The 21,155-nt window shown below is 37.0% G+C and overlaps 1 protein-coding gene across 1 annotated transcript in view; it reads left to right on the top strand.

The window, feature by feature from the left end:
• The window catches only part of ANKFN1 (ankyrin repeat and fibronectin type III domain containing 1), a 405,379-nt gene that overhangs the window by 364,633 nt on the left and 19,591 nt on the right, over positions 1-21,155 (top strand). Inside the window, exons 15-17 of the mRNA XM_051994242.1 lie at positions 2,697-2,863; positions 7,500-7,650; positions 9,480-9,648. Coding sequence (XP_051850202.1) covers positions 2,697-2,863; positions 7,500-7,650; positions 9,480-9,648 — 487 coding nt within the window. The remainder of the gene's footprint in view (positions 1-2,696; positions 2,864-7,499; positions 7,651-9,479; positions 9,649-21,155) is intronic.

The raw sequence follows: 21,155 nt of genomic DNA, 5'->3' as shown, positions 1-21,155 counted from the left end.
AGGTACTTAATAAGTGTTGACTAATTGTTTGATTGACTGAGTATTTCTGCCTATCTCCTAGGCTTTCAATGCTTTCATGATATAACCAGATCACTAACATCACCTAAAACTACCAAATAATAATCTTCTTGGACCTGCTCTTCCTAGGATAAATCTCTCTCCTTCCAATATCCCCTCACTCTCCAGCTCCATCCCAATTGACTTGAATCACTCTACCCCATTGCTGGACAAGTTGATCTAAATTTGATAAATCTGTCCAATGTACAAATATTTTCAGTTTCATCAAGGATTTCTTCCAGACTCTGCTGCCTTGAGCCAAAGAAATGACATCAATGATAGGAATTTCAGGTAGTAGACTAGGTGAAGCACATGAGGTCAGCAAATCTAACCTGAGGAAAATTATAGGATGGCAGATAGATTTAGATTAGAGAAAGATGGGTTTTTCAGTGACCCTCATATTGCATGACATCACATAAATAACTATATAATTCACATTTCTTCAGGCTAGCCCTCTTTTAAAAAATAATAGTTTGCATCTTTATAATATGATACCAACTTAATTAATGCCTTATGATAGTCACTAGATTTAGGATAAGAAGAATTCTGGTTATGGATCCATCATATACTGGCTGTGTTACCTTGATAAGTAAGTCACAGCATTCCATGCACCTCATTTTTATTACCTTTTAAATGAGAATGAGGTCTGCATTATGGGGTTGTTGTAAGGGTCAAAAAGCTTTGCACACCATCACCGCTATGTGAATATATAATTTTAGTATTCCTTCAATTCTACAAGCAAATAGTACCTAAAAATCATGACTTAATACTTGAAGATTGGCAAAGCAATTGGCATATATTTATTCTCATAACCACTCATGAAGGCAGGTAGTAGTAGTATCTTCATTTTATTTGAGGAAATTGAGGCACAGAGAGATTTGATCAGAGTTCCATGCAGTATGTGGGACAGGATCTGAACTCCATCCTGACTCCAAGGTCAATGCTCCATCATACTGTCTTACAGAGAACACCTTTGTTGGTGGTGTTCAGTCCATTTTTAATTGTGGCTGATTCTTCCTGACTCTATTTAAGGTTCAATTTATAGATGAGAAAACTGAGATAAATAGAACTTAAAAACTTCACCAAGCTCACACAGCTAGTAAGTATCCATGGACAAATTTGAACTCAGGTCTTCCTGGTACTCTATTTACTCCACTATTAAGCTGTCCCATAAATATTCATGCTGAACATTTAACAGTCATCTCCCATTACAACTAGTTTCAGGATACCCCTGGGATACTCCGGGATCATACAGCTACTAAAAGTGTACAAGAATCTAAGCACAACATGAATTGAATTGCCCACCTGCCTCTCAAAGACAGAATAAAAATGGCTAGTCCATTTTTACCCTAAATTAATAAAGAGATAGCAAAAGACTCTAATGGATTGAAGCCACCTGACTCCCATGAACTCCATCTCCTGGTACTGAAAGAACTGATATGTGTGATTGCTGAGTTAATGTCAAGCATCTTTGACAGATCATCAAAAATGGGAGAAGCACCCTCAGGTTACACTGACCCATTGCCTAGGTGGCACAGTAGGTTAAGTCCTTGCCTTCAAAAACCTGAATTAAAATCCTCCCATAAACTTCTAACAAAATGACCCTGAATAAATCATTTGATTCATTTTGGTGAAATGCTTGCAATTTGTAAAATGGGAATGACAATAGAACCAACCTCCTAGAATTCTTGTAAAGAAAAAATGGAGATAATATATTCAAAGTGCTTTATAAATTTTAAAGTGTATATAAATTATAATTATCATTATTGTTCTTTAATGGATCCAATCTTTTCAATTGACCATAAGCTCTCTCTTCACTGACCAAAGACTACCTTTAATTTTTTTTTGTAACTTTCCCCCCGTGGCTCAGCCCTGCTTCTCCCATGGAGCTCAATACACAATAGTTGCTCAGTACCTGATTAATGTTAAAGACCAGTCTTGCAACAGATACTTTACAGAATCACAGACTCTCAGAGTATAAAAGGACAGCCCACAGAGATCATATAGTCCAAGCTACGCCTGGCTATATATCTTCCCTACAATACATGCAACTAATAGTGATAGTGTTCTACTTGAGAAGAGATTTAGCATGCCCCAAGATAGCCCATTCTTTTTCAAATCCAAATACTTAGGAAATTTTCCCTATCACATATGATTTAACTGGAGTATCAAGAAACAACAAAAATCTGCCTTCCATTCCTACACTTCTCTTATAGTAAAACAGAACAAATCTAATTCTCTTTCCTTATCTTTCACTCCAAACCAGCCTCACTTCCAAATTGTCCTAATACTATTAAATGAAGCACCATCTTCATTTGTTTTGGGGTTTTATCTGTTATCATTTATTAAGTTCATAAATCTATGAACTATGCTCTGTAAAGGATCACATGATTGACAAATACCAAACTTGCAATTCATTAAAACCCCCAGATCTTTTTTTCAAATGAACTGAAATCTAGCTTTATTTCCCTCATCCTGTACCTGTTGCTTTTTAAAAATCTAAATATAAGACTCCACATCTCCCCAACAATGATGAATCGTGTTTTGTCAGCCAATTTATATTAGTGAACCAACCAATCTGTGACAGTTTCGTGGAACATAATCTGAACATCCCTGTAAATATTTTTTTCTTCCCTCAGGATATCTTGTCCTACCAGAAAAGAAGCCAACAACGTCTCCCTCCTGGATTATATCTTGGTTACCTGAAACTCTGCAGTTCTGTGGATCAGATCAAAGTCCTTGTCACCCAGAAACTGCCCAACATTCTGTGTCATGTAAAGATTCGAGACAACAGCAATGTTTCCAAGTAAGTTATCTGGAGGGGGGTGGGAGCAAAACAAGGGGTTCCTTCTTCCAAATCATTCATAGTATTCAATGATTAGTTATTAAGATGACTAATTTGCAAAAGATCTTCTCCAGGGCAGCATTCAAGGTAGGTCCTTCCTAAACAGCAATAGATATTCTGAAGGCTTTAAAAGAGTTACCCCCACTCATTGTCTTTTTCCAAGAAGGAAGAACAATAACAAGGAGAGGAATTCTTTGAAAATGCCCTGGGGAGCTTGGCATTGAGGGCATTTACCCCACCATTTTTTTAAAAAAGATTGCCTGGTTTTGATGACATGAGCCATAAAAATTAGTACCTAATTAAAATTATAATAATAACTCTCAGCAGTCCTTAGAGGGTCTAGACATTTGTCACAGGACTTCAAATGCAGAAATCTTTCCATTATACCCATGATGATTTCTTGTATGGAGAGCAAAAGAATTGAATCATATTCAATAAAGAAAAAAAAAAGAGAGAGAGACAGAATACAAGGAGCCAAAAAGTCATTTTTACCCTCTATAAAGGAAGGCTTTAGGAGGAGTTCAATACTCCACCCTCCATCCCTCCAATCAGAAAGGAGAAAAGGTTCAGGGAGATGTGTCACTCAAGATTTGAGTTAGCAGCAGGATGAGGAGATTAGAGGTGATGAGTTTAACCTGGGAGGGGCATCTTGTTCCATGGAGATGAAACCAGGCAGAACAGCAGATGCCGAGTGGAGTGAGCAATAGGCAATTACATAGGCAATTAACTTTCTGTGGTTACATAGTTTATAAAACATTGTAAAATTGCAAGGAGAACTGTTAAATCTTCTTTCTCTTGGTACAGTACTCATTTGGCACCTCAATAGCCTCCTTCCAGCATTCTCTCTTAGGGTGTTGGAAGAATCATTCAGAGACCTTCACTACCTAATCCTGCCCCATCCTATGTTAGGGGAAATGTCAAGGGAAGGGGTTCCATGTTTAGAACCTACGTGCTGTCGGATCTGTACACAGGAAAGAAACAAGGCGAGAGGACCATTGGCTTCTTGCTGTCTCACTGGCATGGCAAAAGTAGCAACAATGGCCAGTTTTTTCCCACTCTGCTCTGATCAACCACCCATGACTGAAAAAGAATCCTAGACTTGGGACATCAGAGGCCATCTAGTTCAGGGGTCTCATTTTATAAATGGGGTACTAAGGTACAGAGAAGTTAAATGATTGTGTATCTAAGATCACATAAATATTAAGTAGGAGAGTCAGAATTTGAATTCAGGCCTTTATATTCAAATCCAACACCCTTTCCTCTAGACCCTGATGCTTCCTAACTGGTACCTGCTCCCCGGAGCTATAGCTTCAGAATAGGTGCATTGGCATGTAGCATCCTGGGCATTATGACTGAAACAGTAATTAACAGCCACACTATCTGCCTGGTCCTCTATCAGTCTCTCCCTCTATCTCTATTTCCCATGCCCAGAGAGAAAACCAACTGAAATGCCATAGTTGAAGCAAAGATATAGTCCCTTGATTTAGGGAGCAAATCAGACAGCCACCATATCTTTGCTTAGAAACTCCCAGAAGCCATCTCTTCCTTATAATTCCCATAATAATCATACAAGAAAAATTTTTATTTCAAAGGCAACAGAAGAAAGCATCCAACCCAGCCCACCACCATATACAAGTTTCACTATCACTGTCCTCTTGAATCCCTTCTTTCTGTCAAGAACATGTACTGACTATAATCTTAAAAGTGAAAGTAGAAGTACATGGTGATCTTCAAAAACATCTTATTATTCTTTTCTCTGATCTCAAACTACAAATGTCACAAGGCATGAGGGAAAAATAATTTATGGGATAAAAGCAGATAAAATCTTGGAGCCAAGACCTGGGTTCTAGTACCACTTCAAATATGTACAATCTGTGTGAGCCTAGACAAATCACTTAATCTCCATTATCATAAGTAACTCTAAGACTCTGAGTTGCCAGTGAGTTGAACTACCAGTCTTCATTATTAAAGGAAGTTTGCTCAAGTGGAGGATTCTCTACATGAATAAGTCACAGATTCAGTCCCTCCACCTACCCTCCTTTACCCCATTCCCATTCCTAAGAGGACAAAAGAGGAAGACCAGTATAATATATATTCATTCTTCCACTCTTAATCCTAACACATTTTCCTTGGTCACTAGTTTGTTTGTAATAATCTGTCACTGTTCTTGCAATTCTACTGTGTCATCCAGCAATGACGGTTGGAAGACTGTCAAATGATATTTGATGTACTAGGAAAACTAAATGTTTAGTGATAATGTTGTGCCTAATTGGGGTACTGAGAGAAGGGACAAATCTACCATTTATGATAATCTAAGTATACAGAATTCCATCCATCAATGTCAATTAAAAACTCATCTGTAGTACATAGCACTAAGGGATTTGGTGATTTGTTCATGGTCACACAGTTAATATGTGTCAGAGACAAGACCAGTATACAGTTCTCCTTCTCCCTGCAAATTTATATTCTGTTTTAGGACCCAATAATGATTTTTATTATTGGAACCTTTGAGTTTCATAGTTCTATGTGCCAATCAAATGCAGCTCATTTTCAGTCTCCTTCATTACCCCCCAAAATCATGAATGTTCATTTTCTGAGTGTAATCAGAGGCTGAAGGCATTTGTGATATCTGACAGTAACCTTAAGGTGGCCATGCACACAGATCTATTTTCATTATCATTTGGTTCCCCTACTCACTGGAACAAAGGCTACATTTTACCAATCTCCTGAATAAAGAATTAGAATAGCAAAGAGATTATGAAAATAGAGATTTTGCAAAGGAGGTGATTGATGGGGAAAAAGTATGCTTTCTGATTAAAATTTTATACCATAATCAATTTGATTCTCTGACCCACAGATTAGTGGCCAAGCTATCATAACTTTTCACAAGGAAGCCCCATGCAGAGATTACATATGGTACAAACCATATGTAATGATTATAATGTCTGGGGGCTTGTAGACAAAAGTACGATTGCTATCTGATCTGGCAGCCCCTAAATCTGGGAACTGACTATAGAACTGGAGTGTTTGCTTCAGCTATGGTACATCAGTTTTTTTCTTTGGCACAGGGAAAAAAGTCAGAGGTTGGAAAACCAGGCAGATAGTATGACCCTTAATTACTATTTCAATCATAATATTCAAGATGTTAAATTGTCATTATCTCTTTTTCCCCTTCCTCAGGAGAAGTAGGAGGACAGTTTTCCTTTGGGGATTTTAAGGGCATCTTATCAGTCCTTGCTATATTGAAACAGAAAAACAAGGCCATATGAGAAGCTGTGGCTTTTCACAGCCTACAATGAGACTGTGAGAAATAGGGTGGCCTCCAAACTCCTTCAACCATTCTATCCAAGCTTCTCAAGAGGGTCATGATCAGATGTGCTCCCCACCAGCATTACCATTCTTTCACCTTTCTTACTGTGTGACTTTTGTAGGTAGATGCTCTTTGGAAAAAACTGCAAACCAACAAAAAAGGGAAAGTATAGTTTATCTGTTTTTCTTTTTTTCTTTTTTTTTCAAATATTTATTAGCTTTCTCTTTAAAAAAAATTCTGTACAGCAAACACACATTTGCTGGTGTTGTTCTTGAGTTGTTTCAGTCATGTCCAACCCTTTGTGGCCCCATGTAGGCTTTTCTTGACAGGGAAACTGGAGTGTTTTGCCATTTAAATTTACAGATGAGGAAATTGAGGCAAATGGGATTAAGTGACATCAGGAAGATGAATCTTCCTGACTTTAGCACTGGTACTTTATTCGCTGTACCACAAAGTGCATAAAAATAAATTAGCATATTGTTGATGTCCAAATGTCTTATGCTGGATTTCAAGTACATCATCTATGACAGGATTGAATGCCATGAGTCACCTTCAGTCCTCTGCACTCCATTTTATAATTTCAAAAATCAGATTCTAAAATTTTTCAAGGTTGGTTTTCTCTATAATATATTCATTGTATAAATTATTCTCCTGGTTCTGCTCATTCCACTTTGCCTTAGATAATATAGGTCTTCCCTCTATGGGTGGGTACTTATGGAACTGTCAAATGGGCAATTTGTACAGACTGATTAGAATCAAGACTGCCTATTTTTCTCATGAAGTTGCCTACTTGTGATTCCCTTATTGCCTCCTCCCCTTTAAACATCTGGAAGCAAAAGGAAACCAGAATAGTCTTCATGGTTCCAACCCTAGAGCTGATTTGCCTCAGCTGGCACCAGAGCTCCCTGTGGTCTCCCAATCATTGAACTAACCACCAAATGCCCTGCAGTCAAAGGTGGAGTTTGAGAGTTCTGAGAAGATCTTCAAGTAAAAAGAGATGGTCAAGAAGATAATTCTGAAATATTTCAAAGCTAAGACCTGGGAATGTTCACACATATAAACCAAATCTGCCCCCTCCATTGGGTTTGGTAATGAAGGTGGCCTGAATGAGGGAGATCTAGCTTGGAATTGTCTTTGGGTGGTAAAGAGCTCAAGTCACACCTTCCCAAATAAGTTTTCACCACTATAAATGGGTTATACTAAGTTCTGCACATGTATTATTGTGAGTTCTCAGCTGTATACTCAACTTTTGTTTTATTTCTAATTTTAACTTGACTCACCATACAGAGATGAATGGGAATGGATCCAGAAGCTTTCTGTCCCTGAATCTATGGAAAGTATAGCTCAGACTTCTGACTGCCCCAGTCAATTGTTCTTCTGTGAGCTTCAGGTGGCAGTGAGGGCTCTCCTGAAACAGATCAATCTACCTCTGCACCAGGTATCCTACTTTACAATATTGAACTTCTTTCCACAAAAAATACTCATGCAGTCCAAACAAAATTAATGGGTATTTGTATGTTGTCTAGAATATTATTTATATATTGTTAATGTAATATCTAAATGAATAAATGGCTCTGTATTCCATTTCTTTCCTCCTCTCATTAACTCGTTACACTACAAATCTTTCTCATTCTTCCCTCAAGGTCAGTCAGTCCCTACTGAGACCAATCCAACTTAAAAACAAAACAGAAAATATTGTCTGGCTTCTGTCCAGTACACTTAGCCTCAACAGAAAAGAAGAATCAAGGACTTGTTTGGGGATTCAGATGCATTAGTTCACAGCATATACACATGCATGTATACATACACATAATCAAAGGGGAGTCATAGCAAGGAATATTTGCACTAGAATCAAATACCACAAATCATGCATGGGACAAGCAGTATAAGATATATACTGAGAAGCGGGATTGTGGGAAGAGTGGGGAGCAGAAAAGTCATTTACCCCCAGCTGACCATTTGTGGGTAGTTTCTGATTTTAAATAATTATTGCTGACAATGTTAAACATGACAAAAAAATAAATAAATTCTATGTGGCCCTCTAAATTCAATGTTCTCTAAACTTGACACTCTGGAATAAAGTCCTAATCATCCCACCAAGTTACACCTCTTTTAAAAGTTGTCTTATTTGAAATGATGTACCATGGACTCTTACTTCAGATAGAGTACTAGTTGTCAAAGGATTTTCTGGTCCCTGTCCAAATGTAGAAATTCTGATTTCCCATATTCAATCCTCTGAGTTAATACTTTAAAGATTAAGTTAATTTGTCCCCCTTGAAATCTTCTCCATCTTCCCTAAAGACAAATCAAAAGAATCCAGCCTAGAAGCAGAAAGACTTGGCCAATAGGGAGAGGATGTAAATGTGTCCTTATCTGTCAAAAACTAACTTTTAAAAGCACAACATAAGCAAAAATCTTTGGGGACTGACTCACCTTGAAGCAATGGCATGGACTGGTTAACTCTGAGAGAGCCCTTCTATCCCTGCCATAATCCAATTTTAAGTTGTAACTGCAAGCTCAACATAGAACAGTCACCAGTATGGTGCAGTGCTTGACAGGACCATGCTCACATGTCCTGCTCATTGTGTGCACTTAATAAATGTGTGTTGAGTTGAACTATTTACAGAATGGATAGATGGCTGACAGCAGTCATTAAGCAGACAGCTATATTATTCCAGTTGGAGCCACTCTTGGAATGAAGAACTAGTTAGTTCTCCTTAAGATAGTCAATTCTATTAAAGGATTTCTTTGGCTTAGCAGGTTCGGAGAGGCTCACATTTCATTGGTGACTCTCTTGGGTTGTATATATATGTTGGGAGAAGGCTGCCTAACTGCATGCAACAATTTCTTTCTTTTTTTTTTTTTTTTTTGATTCTAGTAAAATTTTCTCAGACCTTGGCCAGAAACTGCATTTCCCCCCCTAACCAACCTAAATTGAAAGTAGTGGATTTTTAATTCAATCCATTTTTTGCTGTTCTATGTAATTATATTCATCATTTCAAAAACCCCACAGAATTCAATCATTTTCTGCTTTTTTTTATAACAAGCATAAATGTTGTTTTCGGCGTTTATGTGGAACATTACTGCCTTAAATCTTGATTTTATATAGCATTATTAAATGGGCTGAACCCTAATATTTATGTTGTATAAAAATTCCAAGCTTGAAGTCATGTAATTTTGTTAGATGTTTTATGCTGGGTTGGTGTTGTTTATGTAAGTGCCATGTTGTAACTCTCCTATTTTTTCTCTGCGCGTGTCCCTCTACAGGCCAGGCACTTCCGAGTCTACACACAGGAGGTGTTGGAAATGGGTCACAATGTATCCTTTCTTCTCCTGCTCCCTGCCTCAGACGACGTCTGTACGGCCCCAGGACAGAATAATCCTTACACCCCGCACTCAGGATTTCTTAACCTCCCTCTTCAAATGTTTGAACTTGGTACATACTAGCTTATTCCACCTAGAAATAGTAACCCAGCCCCCTTCGAATCGGATCACAAAGTGATATCTGTTCCCCCCTTGTCCCAGTGGAGGGCCAATAAATCACATGATAGCTTTGGCAACAGCCCTCCCCAGAACTGTGTACAAGTCAGTGAGAAAGCAAAACCCTCTGACTACTATGGTGTGTGCTGGAAGGGTAATTATTGAAGGCTTGCAAAGGAAGGCCAGACAGAAAGTTCATAGTCATCAGCCTGCAAGCAGCCCCTGCTTTTCTTAAAAGGGAAAATACAAGAACTGATGTGGTCATGAAAAGAACTCCTCCCCAGACCCCAGCCCCAACACACACCACACACACACACACACAAAAAAAAAAAAAGTTTGCATCACTTTGGAGAAATTTTCTGCACTCCTGAATGACCAATATTTTTTTTTACCTCCTTTTGTTTCTTTTTAAATGAAATTTGCAAAACAGAATTCCAATCAAGAAATAACTTCAAAAACTGAGCTCTCCCAATAATAAACAGAATTCCTTAAGGATGCAATATTGTTAGAAGGATGCATATTTTTGAAAATTATGAGATCTTACCCTGGCTTTCTGAAATGAATAGCATAACCCCAGTTTCTATGTATTCATGACGGTCCCTGCCACATACCCTCCCCACCTCCCAAGCATGGGAATAGCAATGTTTTTTGTCTTTATTCCCATGCTTCATCTTTTTAGCCAAACCAATAAGAGGCAATTAGTGAGAGAGTTCAGTCAGTTCAACTGAATTGTATGATTTGTGAGTGGGTGAGTGAGATGGAGGTGGAAAGTCTCAGTGTTACTCTCCAGCTCCCAGATTTAGAAGCAGATACAGCAGTTGCTTATTGCCCAGGTCCAGGGCTGTAGCAAAGCTTGGAATATATTCTTGATTTTCCTAGCCATCAACAGCATAATTGCCAAAAAAAAAAGAAAGAAAGAAAGAAAAAAGGATAGAAGTTGTTTTCCAGAGAAGGTAAAGAATTCTTTCAATACTATGCATTGGCCTTCTAAATCAGAACCTGGAATCCCAGACTGCCTGTTAAGTGACACTACCTGGATGGAAGGTATTTCTCTCTTTTGAACCTCTCCTGTGCCTTGTGATGAATAATATTGGCCATCCTACTCCCATAATCCTCCCTGTGAAGGTTTCTATTTAATGAGCTCCCCAGCCAAGAAGCCTTGTTATTCCAGGGCAGAATAGCACCACTGTTCTGTACTACAGTTTGGATGAGTGTCCTTCTTCATCCTCCAGAATCAGAGTAGGACATCTCATCTAGAGGCACATATAGCCATTCCAGTGCTAACCCCAGAAAAATAGTTCTTCTATGCCATGGCAGTACTAAGAGGCACTTCCCAGGTAGCTTCCCAAATTTGGGAACAGCCATTCTGCAAATGATAAGGAAGCCTCAGGATATAAGGAAAAGTATTCTGGATCTGAAAGTGAAGGACCTCAATTTGAATTCTGATTCTGACACCTTATAACTTGAGTGATGGGAATAGGAACAGAATTGAACTTGTGGTTTGGGGGCGTTTAAACTACCAAGTTGTTTTAAGAGTTTAGAACTACCATAAAACTCCCCCTACGAGGGCAGATTGGCACCTTATTTGTAAACAATAGGTCTTGAAAGGTTACCTAGCACACTTAAGAGATTAAGTGATTTTTCTCAGGCTCACATACACTGGATCTTGCTGCTTTTGGAGTTGGTTGTCAAAGAACCATGCTGCTCCTCATAAGCTGTGTGACTTAGAGAAAATATGTCCATTTGTTTGGGCCAAAGTATTCCCCATTGTAAATTGAAGGATTTGGGCTATATGCATTATATAAAAACCCCTTCCCAGTTCTGATCCTTTTGATTCTTGTGGTTGAAAATCATCTTTGTAGAACAATGTTTACTGGTCAGTGTAATAGGAGTCCAGCCTTCATGGTGGTGATAATCAGGCCTTGGAGATTAAGAATTGGAAGGCTTGGGTAGTTTACCCCTCCCTTCTCCCCATTTCATATCCCCAGCCTTTCCCTAGCTTTGCCAGGATCCAAGTGAAAAAGGGGGTTGATCACCAGCAACATTGCCTTATACTCCATCAGCTCCTTTTTCATTTGGATTCTTAAACTTTCCCACCAGAGCTCCTTTAAAATTTATTTTATATTTTAAATTCTTTGTTAACATTCCTTGTTAATTTATTCTGATGATTCGTATTGTTCTTTGTGTCATGGAGCCCTCTGGCAGCCTAGTGAAATCTGGATCTTTTTAAAATAATATGCTTAACTGTATAAAATAAAATATATAAGATTTCAAAGTAAGTCAATTGTATTGAGATACAGTTATCAAAGTATTAAAAGAAAGTTCACAAGTGAACTCAAGTGAAGAACCCCTTTTATGTATATTTATGTATATCATTTGAGTGAGCCTGCTAACTCTATTAGATGTCTCTCAGCTGGCTGAGATAGGAGCTTCCCAAGGCAAGAAATGTTAGATATGAATATAGAATGATCCAAATTTCTCCTGGTCTCATCAATTCAACTGTTTTATTTATTTTTCAACCATTCACTTATAGAAAAATCAGAGATTCATATATTTAAAACTAGAGGACTTCAGAAGCCCATCTAATCCTTTTTTAAGAAAGAAACTGATAGGCCAGAAGTGGACTAGGAGAAAACTGAACCCAGATCCTCTGCTTCAAGAGCCAGGATTATTGCCATTGTACCACAAGGCACAAACTTTAACAAACAGACCTTAGCCTGTGATCCCAAAGCTACTGATTCTCCCTCTACCATCTGCCAACACTCACAATCCTGCTGCCCCATTTACATCATCTCTGAAGCACAAGCATTGAATTTTTTCCCCTAGAATTGAAGATAGGCTAGCATTGATCTAATCACACTCTCTCAGCCACTTTAAGCTCATGCATGAATGGAATGGTTGTGGCCCAGTTGGTTGTGTTTGGGAGGCTCAGCCAGCCTCTTTACCCTGGTCACATACTATGCCCTTAACTTTAATCAATCTATGAATATATAGTTGATCCATTTGTTAGCTTTTTCTGGGTACTGAGAGTACATAGTCTAACTAGCAAACAATTAATAAATTGACTAGTATATTATTGCTCATTATATTTCAGTATCAAGAGTAGTATTGAAAGCCCAGGCTTTCCTCAACCCAGGTAAATAAGACTTTTTCAAAAAGCATTTTATTACAGTTCCCTCTTCATTCAATCATCAGTCTCTAAAATATTTCTTAACATGATAAACCCACAGTAATACCTTATATAGGAATCCCTATGGAATTGCTCTGTGTGAATGTGTGTGTTTGTTGGGGAAGGAGGATAATGCATCTTTAAAGCACAGTATCTGACATATAGTAATCATAATCACTTAATAAATGCTTGCAGACTGACTGACTAAAGAGGGTGCTAACGATTCATTAGTTGGTAGAAGGGCTTTCTTGTTTGTTTTTTTTAAAAAGATCTTTTTTCTGTCTCTTGAATATAGTTTCATAGTAAGCAATGGGGACATGTGCTACATATTTCTGAGAAATGAGGGTGGCTTGTAGGGAAAACAGCCCAAACTGAGGAAACTCTAGCCATTAACAACATGAGAGATTTAATGGATTTTTAAAAGGTGCAAATCATGGGAAAATGTCCATTGTTATCATATAATAAGAAATTTCCCTCTATCCTTTTATTCCCTCTATCCCATCCATGTTCTGGATCTTTTTAAAATAATATGCTTAACTGTATAAAATACAGATTATTTTTATTGTATCTGATTCAGTACATGTCATTCCATATAAAAATAGATTTGATAAACATCATATTCTCATGATTAGTTTAGCAAATCATTAATAGCCTATTATTCAGGTATGGAAACTTTTTTTGTACGTATTCCAAATTTAAGTGGATTTTATTAGAACAGGATTATCATGGGTAAAGATTAGGTAGAACATCAAATCCACAGAGGATATTCCTCCACAAGTTTACATTGATAGAGACTCTACCAAGAACCATCATTACTAAAGTCATTATGAAAAATTCCACATTTGTCATTAAAGATAATTTCCATTCACATATCTTGATAAACACAAAACTACTTTGGATAGCACAGAACTTCTCCTTAGCAAGAGATTAGATGTGAAAGGGACTATGGGGAGGAACTAATCAATTCTTGACTGAGATAAATCACATAATCCCCCGGGTCTATTTCCTTGTTTATAAAATAAAAAGATTGTTCTACATGGGTTTCTAAGGTTCATTAGAGCTCCAGATCTATGACTTTAGCACTTTCCAAGAGCAAAAGGAATGCAGTGGAATGAGAAAAATGGTCTGGCATCCTGAGGGTTTACCCAGTCTATTTTGAGAAGCTCATCTCATTCTTACTCTGGGATAGTAACGATTGACAGCAGACCAAAGGTAAAGAAAGTCAATTGGTATCGATTTCACTGGCTATACAATTCAGGCCAAAAGACCTAAAGGAAGGAAATATAAGTGATTTTTTTTCTTAAGAAAAAAGATCAGTTATGTTTTACAAAACTCTCTGATGGTTTTTTATATGGAATGACATGTACTGAATCAGATACAATAATAATAATTATTGTTAATATTATAGTTCACAATTATATAATACTCTAAGGTTTGAAATGCATTTTACAAATATTATCTCATTTGATCTTCACACTAATCCTGGAAAGAAGGTGAAGTTTGATTTTGTGCCTCAACCTATATGCTTATCAATTTTTCACCATCCGAGGAAACCAGAGGCCATTTACAAAGAAATACCTTGTTTGTGGGGTTGGAAACCAGATGGTATCATCTTCTTGGCTGGAATCTTCAAGACATCAATTTATTTAGTGGGAAATCAGTCAACAGATTTAGAAGAGATGGAATACTCCCAGTCTCTTCTATCATTCACGTTTTATTCAAGTTGCTAATGCTGTTCCTTAGGACTGAAAAGATAGTGTTAATCTATGTTCTCTTTGAAGTCAACATACAGTTTCAAATACTAGCTCTGTCTTTTTTTACTAGTATGACCTTGGTCAATTCAGAAAACTTCTAAAAATCTCAGTTTCATCCTCTACTTTGGAAAAAAAGATTTAATTGGATTAGATAACTCTTCCAGTTCTAAACCTATGTTTCTTTGGTATATACTAAGGTCCGATTTTCAACTTCATCAACAGCTTGAGGGATGGACTTTCTCTCTTCTCAGTGTAGGGTTGCATCTAGATTCTATGGAAGCCAAGGAATCTTGGAATTGAAGTAGTCTCAAGAAGTCTTCACATCTAATCCCCATTCTACCCTCAAGTAAGTTCTATACTCAAACTATCTCTAATATCAATCTAATTTGAGACTCTTCAAGAAGAATATGCTTCTAATCTCCCTCCCTTCTCTTCCTATACTTCAGCTGCTCTCTCCTTACCTTCTATCTTGTAGCCAATTAAAGCAATATGGTATATTGGAAAAAGACTTGAGAAAGGTATATTGACTTGAGAATAAGGATACACAGGGTTTTAATCCTGGTTCTGCCACTAACTTACTTCCTTTCTCTAGGTCTCAGTTTCCTCCTTTGTAAAATGAAGGATTTTGACTGGATCCAACTGAAATCCCTTACATATCTAATAGTAGACAGCAATTTTGGGTATAAAAGTGCTTGATTTAAATTCAGAGGTAATGAGCTCAAAGCTTGACCCTTTTTTACTACTTATGTCATGTTAGGCAAGTAATTTAATTTCTCTGAACCCTGACTTCCTCAGATGAGAAATATAAGTATTTTACAAGATAACTTCAAAGATCCTTTAGAGCTCTAACTCCATGAACCTATTCATCTACAAATTGCCATTCCAATGACCAATTTGATTCTTAAATATGTCATCATGGAGGAAAAAGGGTACCTGGGGAGGGGGATCCCAATGAGAATTTATTTTATTTCTTTTCTTAATAGCTTTTCATTTTTCCAAATACATGCAAAGATAGTTTTCAACATTCACCTTTGCAAAACCTTGTGTTCTAAAATTTTCTCCCTCCTTTTCCTCATGCTTCCCATAGACAGCAAGTAATCCAACATAGGTTAAACATGTGCATTTCTTGTGATGATCAACTATGGAAGACTTGATTCTTCTCAGTGATTCAGAGATCCAAACAATCTCAATAAACTTTGGACAGAAAACACTATCTACATTCAGAAAGAGAACTATGGAGATTGAATGTAAATCAACACAAGCTATGTTCACTTCTTTTTTTCTGTTTTTTTCTCTTTTGTGGCATTTTTCCTTTTGTTCTGATTTTTTTTCTCAACATGATTCATAAATCATGTATTTTTAAAAGTAAAATTCTTCTAAACATATTTCCACATTTATCATGTTGCACAAGAAAAATCTGATCAAAAAGTGAAAGAAAAAGAAACAAACAACAACAAAAGATGAAATATTATTCAGTATTCATAGTTCTCTTTCTGGATGCAAATGGCTCTTTCCATCACAAATCTATTAGAATCACCTTCAAATACCTCATTGTTGAAAAGAACTAAGTCCATCACAGTCATCATATAATTTTGTTGTTGTATACAATGTTCTCTTGGTTCTACTCATTTCACTTAGCATTAGTCCATGTAAGATTTTTCTGAAATCATCCTGCTCATCATTTCTTATAGAACAATAATATTCTATTACATTCATATACCATAACTTACTCAACCATTCCCCAACTAATGGGCAACCACTCAGTTTCCAATTCTTGACATTATAAAAAGGGCTGCTACAAATGTTTTTGCACATGTGGGTCCTTTTCCCTTTTTTATGATCTCTTTGGGATACAAGCCCAGTAGAGACACTGCTGGATCAAAGGGTATGCATAATTTTATAGCCCTTTGGGAATAGTTCCAAATTGTTCTCTAGAATGGTTGGATCAAGATAATTAATTTTATTCAACAAATCATGACATAGAGATGATTAGATTATTGTGGTATGATCCCAGTATGTCAATAAATGTCTATGATTCACATTTTTTAATTAAAAGTTTTTATTATCTCCATCCCACCTACACACACAAATACACACACACACACACACACACAAACACACTCTACAGACACCATTATTATATCATCATTAAACCACAAAAAAGTTATTTTAACCTTTATTAAATAACATTAAAAAACTCTGACTGAAAACCATGAGATTCCAGAGGACCATGGTTGAAAACTATCACAAATTACTTGTGGAAAAACATACAGATGATATGTATTTTGTAGCATTAGTCACAATAGAGGAAAGTTGTAGATTTCCTTGGGTTTTACTTTTTTCTGAAAATGATATGTGAATTCTTTCAATGAGAATTTCATTTTTATGTTCATTAATTCTAGGCAATTCTTTTCTGTTATTTTTTTCATTATAATATTAATGAAATTTTTTGTCCTGTCATGTTCTTCTGGAAGATCTATGATCCTTAAGTTGTCTCTATGCATCCAGTCTTTGAGATTCATATATTTTATTTCCATAGTAACCATATTTTCTCCTAATGTTATTTTTTCTCTTCTCTTCTTCTAGGTTGTCTTTCATTTCCATGTATTTTCATTTCCAACCTATTATTCCCTATTTTGTTTCTTAGTGAGACTTGACATTGCATATTCAAGTTTTTCTATTTTGCTCCTTATTTTGGCTGTACAAGACAAATTCTGCTGTCATAATTCTCATTTCTCTTCAAAACCACTCAGATATCAGGAATCACATATTGTGGTTCTATGTTTTTTTTTTCTAAAATTCCAAAGGGTTCTCTGTTTCATCAAGGGTTAGTCATTTTCCTTTATTTTGCAATATTTGTTCGTAGATGCATTACTTATTTAATAGATCTGAAGGCTATATTTCCTTCAATTGTTAATGTTTTCCCTTTTGATTTATCTGTTTGTGTTGAATATTTTTGAGATTTCTTTATCCTGAAATCTTTGGTCCTTTCAATCTTTCTCCCAACCTCCCCTTATTTTCCTTATTACTCACTTCCTGAATCCCTCCTAACTGATTGTTTCTAAATCCTATTTCAGTCCTTGGGGACTGGACTTTAAAACATCTTAGCCTCCTCCCACACTGGGAAATTCACCATTCAATAACCTAGGTTTCTTTCCCCCAACAGACTTTGGAATTAAAACTGACCCCTACTGGGTACTGTACTCTTTCCTTGGTAGAAGGCTACATAGATCCTCATACATCTAGTGTTCTGTCTTGTTGATCTGTCCATTCTCTGTTCTTCAGTTCTCTGGCACTGCACTGGCAATTCAAAACCAGTTTTCTAGTTCTGAACACTACTAGTTTAGAACTTTGCAGCACTGGTACTTCCAGGTTGCAGCCCCTGACAGACTTGCTTCTGAATGGCTGTGGCCAAGCCAACTGTCAAAGCCCAATCAAACTTCCTCAATGTGAATCCAGGGATTCTGTGGCCTTGGAAAGTAAGAATTAAGGATTGGAGAGTAGGAGTGGATATTAATGTAAGTCTGGGTTCATTAGAGCAACCTTGTTGGCTGATAGTGTTGAAGATAGAGGAGAGAAGTTGAGTGAGATTGGGTTCAGTGAACATTTGTTCCTTGATTTGGTTTTTCTTTGTTTTGGTAATCTTCTGTATTACCAGTGTCCTCGACCATGGAACTTGAAACTTTTTGGTACATGATTTCTGTTTTGGAAAGGTTTGAGGTTATGAGGATCAAAGAAAACATTTAGTCCTCTTATTGATCATATGATCCAGAAGTCTAGAGTCTCCTTTTCAAAGGACTTCAATTTGTTTCTCTTCTAAATCATTGTCATAGGAATTTGTGGGAACAAGAGCTAAAAAGTCTCAGAGATTATTTAATTCCACTCTTCATGTTATAGAAGAGATCCAGGGGTTTGAAGAATTGGCCTAAGGTTGTTTAGCCAGTAAGAAGTAGGAATAGAATTTGAATCTAGGTCTTTTGATCCTAAATTTAAGTTTATTTTCACTATCTATTTTTCCTGTTTTTCTCTTTCTTTTTTCCTAAGACAGACAGAGATGACAGAAAGGGATAGAGGAAGGAGAGAAAGAGCAGAGGACAGGGAAAGAGAAGAGAAGAAAATGAGAGCGGAAGAAAGATTAGTAAGAGAGAGAGAAAGAAAGAAACAGAGTCAGACAGAGGAGGAGATAAAGAAAAAGAGAGGGAGAGAGAGGGAGAGGGGGCATGGAGGGAAGGGAGAGAGAAAGACAGAGAGAGGGGGTGGGGAAGAGAAAGAGAGAGAGAGAGAGAGAGAGAGAGAGAGAGAGAGAGAGAGAGAAGACGAGAGGAGAGGGCAGAGATAGAGACAGAAAGAATGAGAAAGAGACAGAGAAACACAGAGGCAGAGAGATAAAGAGTGACAGAGAATGATAGAGAGATAGAGGGAGCAGAGTTTTAAATTTTGGTTTGGCTTAGAAAGAGTGGCTCTAAGACATTTCATTCTCTCTCCTGCCAAAAGATGACATCTGTTAAGTGCTAACAGGACATAATCCCTACTTTGAAAAGCATGAGGTCAGATTTATGGGGCTGTTTAGGGACAAAAGAGAATTAGAATGTCACAGAAACTTCTAGAGCTTACATTCTGTGGCTTTATAGTAGGTTGCAGACCATCTCACCAAAAAAAAGAAAAAAAAGACTCTTCAGATTGGAAATAATCTAAAACATAGTGTCACAAGATTAAATAGGTTAAAAGGGGTCCTTTGGAGCAAATTTCTAAATGGCCTTGGCTTTTGGTAAGAGCTAATGTTCTCTCATCTCTGCAGAGGGAGCAGGGTTCATTCTTTCCATGTATTGTTGGATTCATTGAGCCCCTTCATTAGATAGTATATGAGAGAAATTGTCTAATGCTTATCATTAATTATGAAAAGAGTGCCATATTCTTAAGGAAGAACTAAATTGCTTATGAAAGTTAGCATGGCCTAGTGAACAGAGATTGGTCCTCAGCATCAAGAAACCTGAGTAAACATCTTATATACTATTTGTGGGAAACCCCTGCAAGTCACTTAGCCTCTCAGTGGCCCCAAGGAACTCTCTAAGTTTCAAGAGCAGTTGCCCATCTACTTTTGTGGAGAGAGTTTTTTTTTTAATTGGGAATTTGTTATACAGTGAAATCATAGGTTTTATCCCCAGAAAATGTCATGTGCAAGGCATAGGGGAGGATCTAACTTGCCAAATGCTCAAATTAGGGTACAAAACAATGAAAGATAATCTTATTAAGAAATACATCTTCTAAAACTATATTCAATTAGATGATGATTTGACTAGTTTATCCTAAGCAAATTAAAGTCCCATTATTCAGGCCATGAGAATGAATTTCAGAGCTTAGATCACTGCCTCTTTGAGAAGAATCCTTTGCCCCACCCTCTCCAATCCCCATGGAAAAATGGACATTGGGAAGTTAGCCCTGTTCTTACCTTACTACCATTTGGGGTATACTCAGCTTGATTGTTGCAGAGATAGCATCAAAGATAGAAGTAGGCAATGACAAAAGAGACTACATGACATATTACTCAGCCATGCCCAAATCTTTGTGAACCTATTTGGGGTTTTCTCAGCAGAGATACTGATTTTCCAGGCAAACAGGGTTAAGTGACTTCCCCAGGGTCACACAACTAGGAAGTATATGAGGCTTTTTAATTCAGAGCTTCCTGACACAAGACCTCATGCTCTATCCACTCTACCACCAGGCTGCTTAATATATATCATATGGTATACTCAATTATTCAACAAGATTTTTTAATCACCTACTATGTATCGTAGAAGAGCTTACATTTTATCAAAAGAAATAAACATATATATATATATATATACATACATATGTGTGTATTTATATATATGCATATAGAATATGCCCAAAATAAATATAAGAAAAAAATAGGGGAAGCACTGGCATTTGGGGAAATCAAAAAATTCTTCATTAGAAAGTAGAGCTTGGGGCAGCTAGGTGGCGCAGTGGATGGAGCACCAGGTCTGAAGTCAGGGGGACCTGAGTTCAAATTTGACCTCAGACACTTAACACTTCCTAGTTGTGTGACCCTGGGCAAATCACTTAACCCCAATTGCAAAGAAAGAAAGAAAGAAAGAAAGAAAGAAAGAAAGAAAGAAAGAAAGAAAGAAAGAAAGAAAGAAAGAAAGAAAGAAAGAAAGAAAGAAAGAAAGGGAAGAAAGAGAAGAAAGGGAAGGAAGGAAGGAAGGAAGGAAGGAAGGAAGGAAGGAAGGAAGGAAGGAAGGAAGGAAAGCTTAAGATGAATTTTGAAAGAAAATAGGAATTCTAAGAGGGAAAATGGAGGAGAAATTGCATTTTAGACATAGAAGACAGTTATGAATGATGACAGAGATGAGTGAGAAACAGTATGAAGGCTCATTGGATTCAATCATAGCATTTGTGAAGATTTGTAATAAACCCCAAAAGATAGGTGCCAGGTTGTGAAGGACTTTAAATGCCAAAGAAAGGAGTTTTTACTGGACCTTTAAAGTAATAGGGAGCTATGGAAGATTGATTATT

Source organism: Antechinus flavipes, chromosome 4 (genome assembly GCF_016432865.1).
Source record: "Antechinus flavipes isolate AdamAnt ecotype Samford, QLD, Australia chromosome 4, AdamAnt_v2, whole genome shotgun sequence".
Lineage (NCBI taxonomy): Eukaryota > Metazoa > Chordata > Mammalia > Dasyuromorphia > Dasyuridae > Antechinus > Antechinus flavipes.
This window is presented reverse-complemented; position numbering and strand designations above follow the sequence as displayed.